This window comes from Plasmodium gaboni, chromosome 12, assembly GCF_001602025.1.
Source record: "Plasmodium gaboni strain SY75 chromosome 12, whole genome shotgun sequence".
In the NCBI taxonomy this organism is placed as follows: Eukaryota; Apicomplexa; class Aconoidasida; order Haemosporida; family Plasmodiidae; genus Plasmodium; species Plasmodium gaboni.
Window position 1 is genome coordinate 1,107,274 of NC_031492.1, and position 14,075 is coordinate 1,121,348.

Consider the following 14,075-nt stretch of genomic DNA (forward strand, 5'->3'; position numbering starts at 1 on the left):
ATATTAATTTATTTAAATTAATTATATATTTATTTCATTAAATTAATTTATTATTTATTTATTTAAATTATTTATTTATTTATTTATTTAAATTAATTATATATTAATTTAATTATATATTTAATTAATTATTTTATTTATTTATTATTTAATTTATTTATTTATTATTTAATTAATTAATTTAATTATTATTTAATTTATTTATTATTTAATTAATTAATTTATTTATTATTTAATTAATTAATTTAATTATTATATATTTAATTAATATAATTATATATTTATTTATTTTTTTTATATTTATTTCTATTGTTAATAGCAATAAATTATTAATTTAATTATTAAAAGAATTTCATTTACTAAATATATAATTAATTTAATTATATATATTATTGTTTTAATTAATTAAATAATTTATTTAATTAATTTATTATATTATTATTTAGTTAATATTTTATTATTTAATTTTAATTAATATTTATTTAATAATTAAATCATATTAATATTTATATATTATTATTTTAATTTATATTTATATTAATATTAGTATTCATGTTTATTAATTAATATATATTTTGAATTTAATTATATTAATTTATTATATATTATTAATTAATTTATATTAATATTTTATTATTTAAAAATTATTATATATTTATTTATTTAATAATTAAATTGTATTAATATTTTTCTATTTATTAATTATATTAATATTAATATTTTATTAATTAATGTGTATTATGTATTTAATTATATTAATATTTAATTTAATTATTATTTTTATTTATTTAATAATTAATTTAATTGTTTATTAATATATATATATATATATAATTTTAATATATTTTAAATAAGTTTTATAACGATTTAATTTGATATATTATATATATATATTTTTATTTATTTTATAAATTATCATATAGTATTTGATTAATAAATATATATTATATTAATATGTGATTATTATATATATATAATATATATTCCTAAGTCTTATACATATATATTATTTTGGGTATACATTTGGAATGTTTTTCATTATTATAATTAATTTATTATTCTATGTATGTTTATCATTTTTTTTAATGAATATAAATATCCCTTGAACGAATATATTTTTTTCATTATTGTTTCTTAAGTTGTTTGTCACATATTTTGATATATTTATTCATTATAAATATTATAAGCATATTAATTTATATATATGTGGATAACAAAAATGTCATTTTAGTTAATTTAAAATTCAACTGAAATATATATAATTGTATAAATATTATGATTATGTGTTATGAATTCTTTTAGAATAAAAAGATTCAATACATTGTACTAAGAAAATGTAATGTTTTTTAATATGAAATAAATGTACATTATGCATAATAAAAATTATATTATTATATATATTTCCTATTTTTACGAATATCATATCAACATTGTTTCATGTCTGATGGGTAAATTTATATTACTTTCTATGGTACCAAAATATTAAATCCTAAAATATTATCCCATAGAAAATTTTTATTTCAGGAAATATAAATCTTTCCTCTTTTTTTTTTTTTTTACTTTTTTTTATGTAAGTTGGCATAATTCACGTATGAAATTTTACTATTATTATATAATTTTTATTAAAATTAAAAAAGAACCTTATATTCAATGTTTTATAAAGAATAATTATTTTATATGTATATTTTTTAAATGTTTAATGTTGTTTGAACAAAAAAGAAAAAATAAATTATAATGTGTAGCTTATGAAAAGTTTAAGATACAATTTTTTACTATATATACATATAAGATCAATTAACATGTAAAGAATAACATCATAGGAAAATTCTAAAAGAAAGAAACATCTAATGTTTTAAATACGATGGAAAATTTTTGTTCACTTAAGGGAACACAACTAAAGGAAATTATTCCTTTCTATATACTATACCCCATATAATAATTTCCATTTATAAATTTAACCCATTATTAATATATTATTAAAAAAACTTTAAATATATAACATATACAATTAAAATATTAAATATACAAACTTAAATACGATTATGTTGAATAAAACCAAATATTCATTTTCCAACATATACCATGTATAATTATATTTTTTGAACCTCATAATGTTGAATTATTTTTTCCATACGAGCAGAAAAAGAACACAATAAAATATACAATATTCTTTAGACAAATTTGTATTCATTTACTATTATGAAAGTGTGATAACAGTTTGATGTAAAATTTTTTTTTATTTATTATATTAGACGAAATTTTTTTTTATTATAATCCACATGAACTATTGTATATTAATAAATAAAAAAAGAAAAAGAAAGAAAAAAAAAAAAAAAAAATTCATATCTCATAACATTTATATTATAAAAATATTATATATACATAATATATAAGAGAATTACTATTGAAGTAATCTTGGATTTTTAGAACATGATAAAAAATGATTTCTCCATTTATCAATCTCAAAAGATTCAATACAAAGAGAACAATAATAACAGGAAAGATATTCTGTTTTTTTTCCTTTGCATTCACTCATTACATGTGTATCTAATAAATTTTGTTTTACAATTTTATTACAATATTCACATGGAGTATACATATAACTATGTGAACATTCTGATATGAAATGATCATGAATAACAACTAATTCAACAATTAGGAAGCAATTTGGACAAGCACAAAGCATTGGGCAATTTTTAATCCAATGTTTTTCTAAACCTATTTCAGTAAATGTTTCATCTGTCCTAAAACAATATTTACATGTAAAAGGAGGAACGTATGGTTCTTCATTTTCATCTAACTTGGTACAATCTTCCATTGATTCACTTTTATTTACAGTATTATCAATTTGTATACTATCCTTTTCTTCATTTTTTATATTAATATTTTGATTTTCTTGATCATTTATTAAATCTTCACGTTTGTGGGAAGATCCTGAATTATTAAGGTATGGTTTTTCATCTTCTTCATTTTTTCCGTCACTTGCTTTTAGATGTTCACATTCTACGTCTTCTGCAATGTTTTTTTTGGAATTACTTTTTTCGTCAAGTGAAACTTTCGAATTTATATCAACCAATTTAATATCCTTTTCCATTTTATTTAAAATTGTATAATTTTCTTTTTCCCTATTTTCTATAGTATTCTTAATAAGATCCTTAATTTGTTCACTTTTGTCTATGTTGTTTTTTTCAGATGTTATAAAATCCTTAACTTTTAAATGACTTTTATTGAGATAAGTATTTTCTTTTATAAATTCATTATTATCTTTAAGAAAGTTACTTTTTTGAAACATCACTCCAATTTCTTCTTTTTTTTCATCATTAAAATTTTCTAACTCATCCGATTTTTTCTTTTCGTTTTCATTTATTCGTTTTATTATTAAACTTTTAGTTTCTGAAGAAACATTTAATAAAAATTCTTCAAATAATTCATCTCTATTTTCAACAATATTATACATATTAACAAAGAAGTCTAATGCTGTTTGCTTAATAGCTTCAACATTAATTTCCAGAAACATTAATATAATTTCCAATACTTTTTTTAAATTAATATCATCTTTTACAGATGTATAATATTTATTTATCAAAGAATAGTAAAAACTCATTAAACTAACAATTATTTTTTCATTTACTTCTGATGTTATATCATTTGAAAAAAAATAAAGAAGCATTGATAATATGATGGAAAAGACATTTTTAAAAGAGGTAAATTTATTATGCAACATCATCATTATCGTTTTTATGGAAATATCTACAATATCAAGATTAGAATCATCTAAACGTTTTAAAAGTGAAGAAATTATGAAATTAAGATATTTTACGTTTTTTTCGTTTGTACTATCTTCAACAAATGTATTGTTGTCCATTTTTAAAAAATAATGTTGGAACATAATTAACATTTTTTCTAGTATAACAACACTTTTGACAAATATATAATAAGAATTATCTGATATTCCACGTTTGATTATTAAACATAAGGATTCTATATTATTGTACCAAACGTTTTTTTTTTTTGTCTTTTCATGAAATTCAAATGGCTTATAAGCCATGTCATAACCCATTTCTCGTTGTTTATCATTATCGCTACCAATGAATATAAGAATATTGTTTAAGTCAATACCACTATCATCATTTCTATCTATATCTTGGTCAACAATTCCACAAATTTTTTTYATATTTTTTATATTTTCATTAGACATTATTTTATTTATTTCTTTTTCATGCAATTCAAGTTCTTTATAATATAAAACTAACCATTCATAATACCATTTTTTTGAACTATTATGTATAACTTTTAATTCTTCTATGTTTTGTATAATAATTTTAATTTTAATTTCTTTTTCTTTTAATTTTTTAGCTTTTCCATAATTTTCTTCTTTAACATATTTGCTTTTTTTTCCCTTTAAAAAAGTTATAACATTTTTTAAAAATATGAATATATTTACAATTTTCTTTAATTCATTTGCTTTATTGAATTCCTCCTTTACTACACATTCACCTTTTAATTTTTCAAAGCATTTTATTTTGTTTTCTAATTTTTCATATAACGTATTAATTTTGTTTTTATCACGTTTATAAGAATAGGATCTTCTATAATTTTCCCAGTTATGTGAGTATGTGGGATTCATTTCTGAGATATTATTATCACTAACATTGGAATCATATTTATTTAGTTCTTTTTTTTTTAATTTTTCGTTATTGTTTATTAAATTATCATTATAATTTTTATTTTTTTTATTAACTAAAGAAGTTAATTTATGAGATGTTGTTATTGCCTCAGGAAGTACATTTGAAGGGAATTCTTCAGGAATTATATTAAGACAATACAATCCAATTTGTGAATATTTATTTAAGTAATTATGATATGGATTATAAAATTTTAATTTGATATAAGCACATTTTATAGTGCATGGTAAATAAACATATTTAAGTTCTCTAGCACAATAATTTGTTGAAAAATTGTCATTAAATCTAAAAAAACCAACTTTTGAATAATCTATATTATTATTTGATACAAATATTTCAATTTTCTTGGTTATACAATATTCATGACACAAAAATTCTAAATATTTAATTTTGGCTGATTTTGTTTGTAAAACAATTTCTTGAGGGTATGTACAATTCTGTTCGCTTAACCATGGATTAAAAATTTCATTACCTGTATTTTTTAATAAATTCATGACATCATGATGTTTGTCATTAGATGATATACTTAATATTTTATATTTTAATTTTAAATTTTCTTTGTCTTGTGATTGCATTTTATAAACTTTAATTCTATTATCTGTCCTTTTTATATTTTTTTATTTAATATATATATAGTATTTACAAAAAAATGATAAATATATATATTTTTTTTATTTGAAAGAAAAAGTTTTTAATTCACAATTTTATAATATAATATGATTTATTATAAGTAAATATATAAAGAAAAATTTTCAATACAAATTTAATCTATTTGTCTTTTTTTTTTTTTTTTATATTATATTATAAAATTAATTATATAATATGTTTTTATATATATTAAATATTATAATATAAATTGAAAAAAAAAAAAAAAATATATATATATATATATACAAATTAACAGACTGTATTAAATTTTTTCTTTTCATTTTTGTAGAATTTTTAATGTGCATTATATAAAATAAAATATTTTTTTATTCCATTTTTTTAATTAAATTTGTGTATTAATCTTAAAATTATATGTACTAAAAAAAAAAAAAATTAAAAATATATTTCAATAGTACCTATAACATCGCAATATAGAAAATTTTATATATTATAAAATTCGAAAAAATTTTATATAATACATGTACAAACTTAAAATTTATTTCTTTGAACAAAATTTTTTTTTTTTTTTTTTTTTTTTTTTTGGAGTTAAAAAATAAATATAAAAAAAAAAATTATTTATATTAATATGGAAAATTAAATAATATTTTTTATTGGAAATGTGTGAAGAATAAAAAAAAAAAAAAGTCATTTTTGAAATATTATATATAAAATATAATATTATTCTTTTCAATATTAATAATTTTTAAGAACATGTTTATATTATTATTATAAATAAAATTACGTTGTAATAGTAATATAATATTTGTGTAAGACAATATTAAAAGAAAAAAAAAAAAAGAAAATTCTATGAATTAATATATATAGATAAATATTTTTATTAAATCTTTACAATATCAAATAAAAGTTAATATATATATATATATATATATATATATGTATGTTAATTTATATATAATGTTAATTAAAAATTCAATAAACGAAAAAAAATAATGTGTAAAGAGAATTATATGTAATCACAAAAAAAAAAAAAATTTAGAAACATAATATAAATGAAATATTTTACATAAAAAAATACTTTAATAATTTGCATTTATAATAATAATACACATTAAAAAACCACAAATAAAAAAAAAAAATTATATAACAAAAAATAGGACTTCATATATTAATATTTAACCAAATAATAAATCAGTTATAATACCAACAAAGGAAAAAGTTGTTAAACATCCTAATAGAACATAAGTTGTTTCTACATGATATTTTTGAAGAATATATGGATATACATGAATTCTAATTTTCATTATTTCTATCTTGTCTGACATGTTTTTATTTAAATCTTTATCATTACTATCAATTATTTCGTTTAATTCCTAAAAAAAAAAATATATATATATATCAATATAAAAAGAAACAAAATAAAATAATGATATATTATAATTATATTAAATTTGTAAACATTTTTTTTTTTTTTTATACAAATACTACATAAATAATGAAAGTACAATGCATGTTAACATAATTGATAAATATATATATATATATATAGGACTACATGAATATATAAATATTTTTACCTTATAATCTATAGATTCATGATCAGTAATAGAATTTATATTCGATTTCCTTAAAGTTAGTCCTTTGAAATTAATTGAATTATTCCCTCCAGTGATAGTTTTTTTAATTATTCCATTAGAATTCGTAAAATTTCTAGAAAAGGCACGATTTGGTAATTCATTTGATTCTGATTCAGATAAATTAAAAGAAATAGTTTTTTTATTTTCATTTTTTATATTATCAGATTTATCTTGTGTAATTTTATAACTTTTTTCCATATCTATAATTGTTTTGGTATTTTCATCATTATCTTTTGTATTTTTTTTTTTATCTACATCTTCTTCATTTCTTTCTAACGGATTTCCAAATAAAAATACAGAACATAAGTGATCCATATTTGTTTTATTATCTATCATGATATTATTTGAAAAAATATGATCATATTTTTTGTTTTCTAAAATTTTACTTTTATGAAAAGAGTTATAATAATATTTCACAGGGCTTTTATTATCTATAATTTTAAAATTTCGTATATCTACACAATCTATAATATCATCATCGTTATTAACATCATTTTCAGAATTCTCAGAATGCATTTTATTTGCCAATTCTGTATACACTTTTTCAATTGTTTTTATTACATCAGATTTTTCAATTTCTTCTGATGAAACATCCTCTAAAATATCATTTTGTTCTTTATCATTTAATTTTGTATTTTCATCAGATTTTATTTGTATATGATTTGTTCGTGTAATGATATTATAACAATCTTTATTTTCAGAATTGATATCGTCATTTTTATGTAAATCTATATTTTTCATATTATTCATATTATTTATATTACCTGAATAATTTTCATTTTTATTTGTTTCATAATCTAATTCGAATTTATTTATATCATTTGCCAAATCTGACAAGTCACCAAATTTGTAATTCGTTTTATGTTTAGTAACTTCTCTGATTTTAGGAAATTGTGTATTATTCAATGAAGGATTCTTTTCATTTATATATATTTTTTCATTTGTATTCCTTATATTATTAATTGTTGGTATTTGTAATTTTATATTAGATTGAACATTTTTATTTTCGCTTATGTTGATATTTTCTTTTTTTATTTCATAGTCATTTTGATTTGATGTATTTAAAATAATTGGATCAACATTATCATAATTATTATATATAATAGATTCTTTACTTATTTTTCTTAGAAATTCATTAATTTGTTCTTTATGTATTGCTTCTTTACTATCTCCTATTATCATATCACCATTTGCATGAAATGATGATTTTAATTTTTTCCTATGTCTAACAAATAATGTATTTTTTTCATATTTCTTAAGATCATTATTATTAATAATATCATTTTTCATATTTTCATTAGAAATATTTATTACATTCACTTTCATTGGATTCATCATATCATTCTTTTGTGGTAGTATTATTTCACATGATGAGCATTTTTTCTTATCAAAATCATTTAAATGTGAAATATTATTTGTATCATTATTTTTGTCCCTTAAAAAATTTGATAAATTATATGAGTTCATATTTTCATTTTTTGAAATTTCTTTTGAACACATATCTTCTAGTGAAGAAGAAAAAATTCTTTTATGATACAAGTCCATTTGTGAATGATACTTTGAATTTAATAAACATACATTTTCATCATCATCATTATAATTATAATTATTATTATTATAATTATTATTATTATTGTTTATAGTTAGATAATCTTTACAAGAATTATATGTTTTTACATATACATCATTTTTATCACTTGAATCTTTTATGTTAATTAAATATTTATCTTGTTTATCAATATTCAGATTATATAAAATATCTTTTTTAATTGAATAGTTATATTTATCATTTTCATCATTCAAATTATTATTATCCTCATCATCTAAAGTTTCTGTAATTAATGTTTTATCATTTGAATCATTATTAATTGTATTAAAAATGAAAATAGGATTGTCCAAATCATTTTTAATATTTAACTTTTCTTTTTCAATTGTAGAATTATTACATTCATTATTTTCATTTATATCTTTACTATTTAAAGCTTCTATATCTTTTATTAAATTATTATATTTATTTGAATTTTCTATTACCTTTGACATAGAATTCTTATAATGTGATTTTAATTTTTCTCGTTGTCTTTTATAAACTTGTTCATGGTTCTCAAAACTTCTGTTTTTTTTAAGAAATTCTTCTTCATGAGTTGTCATGTTATCTAATCTGTTCATTTTGAAATTTACAAATGAATCACTAAAATTCCTTTCATATTCTGTCAAATTAAGAACTTTTGTAATAACTTTATTTTCTGAGTAATTCATTTCATTTTTTCTGTCCTCTATAACTGAAATTTGAGGAACATTCAAAAAATGTACATCTTGATTCTTATCATTTATTTTTTCAAATTTTATATTTTTTAAATCATTATTATTTTCATTAATCACTTTTATGTTATTTGAGAAAATTATTTCAGGTTTATTTTGAAAAGATATTTTATTACTATTATATATATTATGTTCTCTTTTGACGTCACCTGAAAATAGTACACTATTTTGTTCATCTTTTTTCTTATTCTCATTATATTCATTATTTTTGCTATTATGATTATTTTTATTATTATCATTTTTTTCATTGTTATTTTTTTTTGGATCCTCAAACTTTTTGTCCTCTTCTAATTCATCCATAAATGTTACCCCTTTTTTTTTCATCCTTTTCTTATTTTCGTTATTTGAATTGTTATTAAATATTTTCACATCATCTGAAAACATTAATTTTTTTTTTGTATTTTTATCGTGTCTGTTATCATCCCATTTTTTATTTTGTAAAGATATATTTTTGTTTTCTAATTGGATATTTTCTTCATCCATTATTTTTGATTCATTCGAAAAAGTTATTTCATTTGAAAAAGTTATTTCATTTAACACTTTTTCATTTACATATATGTCCTCAACATTGCTTGTATGTTTTTTTTTTACATTTGATTTGCTTTCTTCACAATATTCTTCAACTATATCTGAAAACATGACTCCTTTTTTTTTCTTTTTTTTCATATTTTTTAAATTTTCTTCATTATTAATATTATCATCCATAGGAACATTTGTTTTCGTAATTTCATAATTATTCAAATTAATATTTTTATCTACATCTGATAAATCATTATTATCATTTTTATAATTTTTATCATTATCATATATATTGTCATACATTGATAATGTATTAGTTGATGAATTTTTGGAAGATTGGCTTATCTGATTATCTTCATTGGAGGAATAACTTTTAAGTTTATACTCACCATTTACATATTTAAAATAAGAACTTGCATTACGTGAATCATTTATTGAGTCTTTTGAATTAGCATAATGATCTAAAGATATTGAACTGTTATACTGTTTATATTTTTCATTTGATTGTATTTCATTAAATTTCTTTCCATTTGATTGTATTTCATTAAATTTTTTTTCATTTAATTTCTTTTCATTATTTTTCTTTCCATTTGATTCCTTTTCATTTTCACTTTCTTCCATGTTCACATTTTCATTATTAACATCAAAATGGACAATTATATTTCCCAGTGCTTTTCTAATATCTGAGCTTGAAGAATAAACTGTTTTTTTACGGTTAATAATAGTGTATTTTCTGAGAGGATTTTTTGATATATATTTATTACTTTCACATGCAGATATATAAGCAAATGCTGGTGATAAGAAATTACAAAAAAGACCACAGATTAAACTTATATAATTAAAAGTGTCTGAAAATATTAAACCATTAGAAAATATCCATGCAAACAAAAAAGGAGCAACACAACCAAAAAAAAAGGCTAAATTATCGGAACATATATCGAGATTCATTAAATCATATCGCATCGATATTGAACCTGTAATAACTTTAGGAGCTACAGCAACAAAGTTAAAGATGTATAAAATAGATGTATTAATTTTTTGAAAGGAATTATTCAAACAAAATATTAAGCCAAATATAAAATAAAATATACTAGTAAAAATGCTACTTAACCATATAGCTTTAGAAACATTAACTTCATCTGTTATTTCATTTCCCCATGATGGTATATTACTAACAAATCCGTATGAATCAATAAAATTTGCAAATGTTTTGCCCATACAGTATGTTTTTATTCCTTCAATTTTACTTATGATATAATATAAATTTCTCAAAAATATTTTATTATTATTATTATTATTATTATTATTATTGTTGTTGTTGTTATTATTATCTTCAGTTTTTTTTTTCATTTCTTCCTTTTTATGATAGTCTAGATAATTTTTTTCCTCTTTAAATGTTGTATTCATCCCACTATCGACATCTTTAATTGTATACTTGTGACATACCAATTTTTCATTATTTTTTTGATTGAATATTTGGTATATTGTAAAAAAATAAGGTTTTCCATGAAAATACTTAATTTTTAAATTATTTAAACAACCTGATAAAATGATATAAAAAATGCTATAACGAAATATATATATTTTTTCTTTATATAAACGTGAAGGAATTTGGTAGAAAAATGGACACTTTTTTATATATTTCAAATTATTATATTTATGTATATTTTTTTTTATAGACATTTTAAATATGTTTTCTGTTTTTTTTTTTTGTATGTTTTCTTTTATTTCACTAGTTTCATAAAGATAATCTTTCATATGGGAAAGATCTGGAAGATCATCATTGGATATATTTTTTTTTTGTTTGGTTATACATTTCAATATTGGATAATTATGAAAGGCTGGATTTTTATGTAGTTGTAATTTCTTTTTAAAATTATTAAGTTCATTATAACTATGATAATTTTTTATTAAATCTGTTTCGTAATGGGTTCTATTTAATATAAATTTATGGTATATATTCATGTTGCTAATAGATGGAATAGGTGAAGGGTCCATATAATTTTGAGATAGTAAATAAATTGTTGAAGAAACAGATAAATACAAAAATGAACTCATAAATATCATAAAAACAACATATTGATAATTTATGGTTTCTTCCAATCCTTTTGAGGATAAATGAATACATATAATTGCATTAATAAGATATCCAATAGTAAAACCTGATATCATTATTCTTTCATAACCCCCTGTGCTTGTATAATAATATCCATTAAACATAGCATCTAAAAGATTCAAAGAACATTTTGTTATTTTTATTTGTGGATATATTTGAAATAATATAGTATATCCACATAATTTAATAATAAATATATCAATTATTTTCGATATGACTAATATTCCACAAATATTGTTGCATATATTTCCTAAATGATATAAAAAAGAAACAAATTTATATTTCTCATTAGACATAAAATATTTTATAACTGCACTATATTCAATTCTTTGTTCAAAGTTTTTGTTTTTTGGTATCATAGTCATAGCCCTTAAAATCATTAAGCTGCAAAAAACAGCTACCGAACATACGAATACATTCCCAAATATTACTGGGATCCATCCTACTTCATCTATTAAACTTGGAATATCAAACAGACCTACAGAAACGAAAAAAAGGAAATAACAAATGAATAAAAAAATAAAATAAAATAAAATATGTATGTATATATATATATATATATATATATATATACATATTTGTACATGTTGTTTCCTTAATAATTTAAAATATTAGGTTCAATTCTTAAAAAGGTAACTTAAAGTATTAAACATTTATATAACAATATATTCAAGTGATTAATTTATACTTTGTACTGAAACATTTTATTTTATTTTATTTTTACAAATTATATTTATAAAATGGTAAATGTATTGTTTTTTTTCTTTTATTTATTATATGTAAATAAATAAATATACATATTTATAATTTATATAATTATACCTGAACCAATACTTTGATTAAATAAATATATAAAGGAAGCAAAAGGTCCAATCGTTTTTGTGTATTTCCATGTTATGGTACGAAATCTTTTTCTACTTCTTACAAATTTTTGTTTGTTATTTTTTTTATTATAATTTAAAAACCCTATGTTAGATAACCATTTTAGATTCATCTTCATAAAAAAAAAAAAAAAAAAAAAAAAAAAGAAGAAAAAGAAAAAAGAAAATGTTCATAAAAACATGACAAGGTCACTTAAAAAAATATGTGATGTTATTCATTATGCATAAGGGTAATTTTTGTGTAATATTCAACCTGAACATAATAGAAAAACTTGTGATGTATTCAAAAAAAAAAAAAAAAAAAAAGAAATATATATATATATATATATATCTATATATTAACATATTAATATGTTGATATATTAACTTATACATATATATTTCCCAAATGTTCTAAGCACAAATTCTATAGGTTTTTGTGTGCGTGCAATAATTATTACATAAGAATATACACACTATTGATTAAAGAGAAAATGAAAAAATATATAATGTGATTACATATTTATAGATTATAAAATTTATAATATATATGATTTTTTTTTTTTTTTTTTTTAATATCTACATATTTGTTTTAATTATACATAAAAAAAATATGAAATTAATATATATTATATATATTGTAACATATGTGCTTGTTTTATATAATTATATAAAACATACAAAATGTTTATGAAATGAACAAGTTAAACATTCATAAAAAAAGTACATTTTTTATAAAAAATATTTATGCTATTAAATATTAGAGAATATATAATTTTTTTTTTAATTTTATAAAGATTCTTATTTATATGTATGAAACCTTTTATGTCCATTTATTTATTCAAATTATTAATTTAAGAAATATAATCATAAATATAATTATCTTTTGTTTATTTATATTTTAATTATCCAATGTTAAAAAAAAAAAAGGAAATAATTAAATATATAAATAAATGAATAAAACCTGAAAATTTTCCTTAATTCAAATATAATTTTATAGTTACATATAATAATTAAAGATGGAGCAAATATGTTCTAATAAAAAAATGTTCTTCACATTTTCCTCTTTTATAGGAAAAAAATTTATTTCACACATGCTCTATATTATTTTAAATAAATTGCGCAAGTTCTTCAGGGAACCATTAGCTTAATATACAGTATTAAAAAAAAAAAAAAAAAAAAAAAAAAAAAAAAAAAAAAAAAAAAAATTATATTAATAAATAATTAAAAAAAAAAAAAAAAAAAATTTTTTTTTAAATTTTTTTTTTTTTTAAAATATTTTAAAAAAATTATTAATAAAAAAATAAATAATTTAATATTTAAAAAAATAATT

At 17.9% G+C, this 14,075-nt stretch overlaps 2 protein-coding genes across 2 annotated transcripts, besides 1 other annotated feature; both read right to left on the reverse strand.

The window, feature by feature from the left end:
- Nucleotides 1–956: part of a sequence feature (centromere) that runs on past the window's edge.
- Nucleotides 957–2,401: 1,445 nt separating this feature from the next.
- On the reverse strand, nt 2,402–5,260 carry PGSY75_1231300 (hypothetical protein; the record flags this gene model as incomplete). Its single annotated transcript, XM_018786886.1, has 1 exon — nt 2,402–5,260. One exon carries the CDS (start codon nt 5,258–5,260, stop codon nt 2,402–2,404), a length of 2,859 nt encoding a protein of 952 aa, XP_018640751.1.
- A 1,206-nt stretch (nt 5,261–6,466) lies between these two features.
- PGSY75_1231400 (putative amino acid transporter) lies at nt 6,467–12,876 on the reverse strand (the record flags this gene model as incomplete). Its single annotated transcript, XM_018786887.1, has 3 exons — nt 6,467–6,664; nt 6,869–12,360; nt 12,705–12,876. The coding sequence occupies 3 exons, from the start codon at nt 12,874–12,876 to the stop codon at nt 6,467–6,469; spliced, it is 5,862 nt and encodes a 1,953-aa protein (XP_018640752.1).
- Between the last annotated feature and the right edge of the window lie 1,199 nt (nt 12,877–14,075).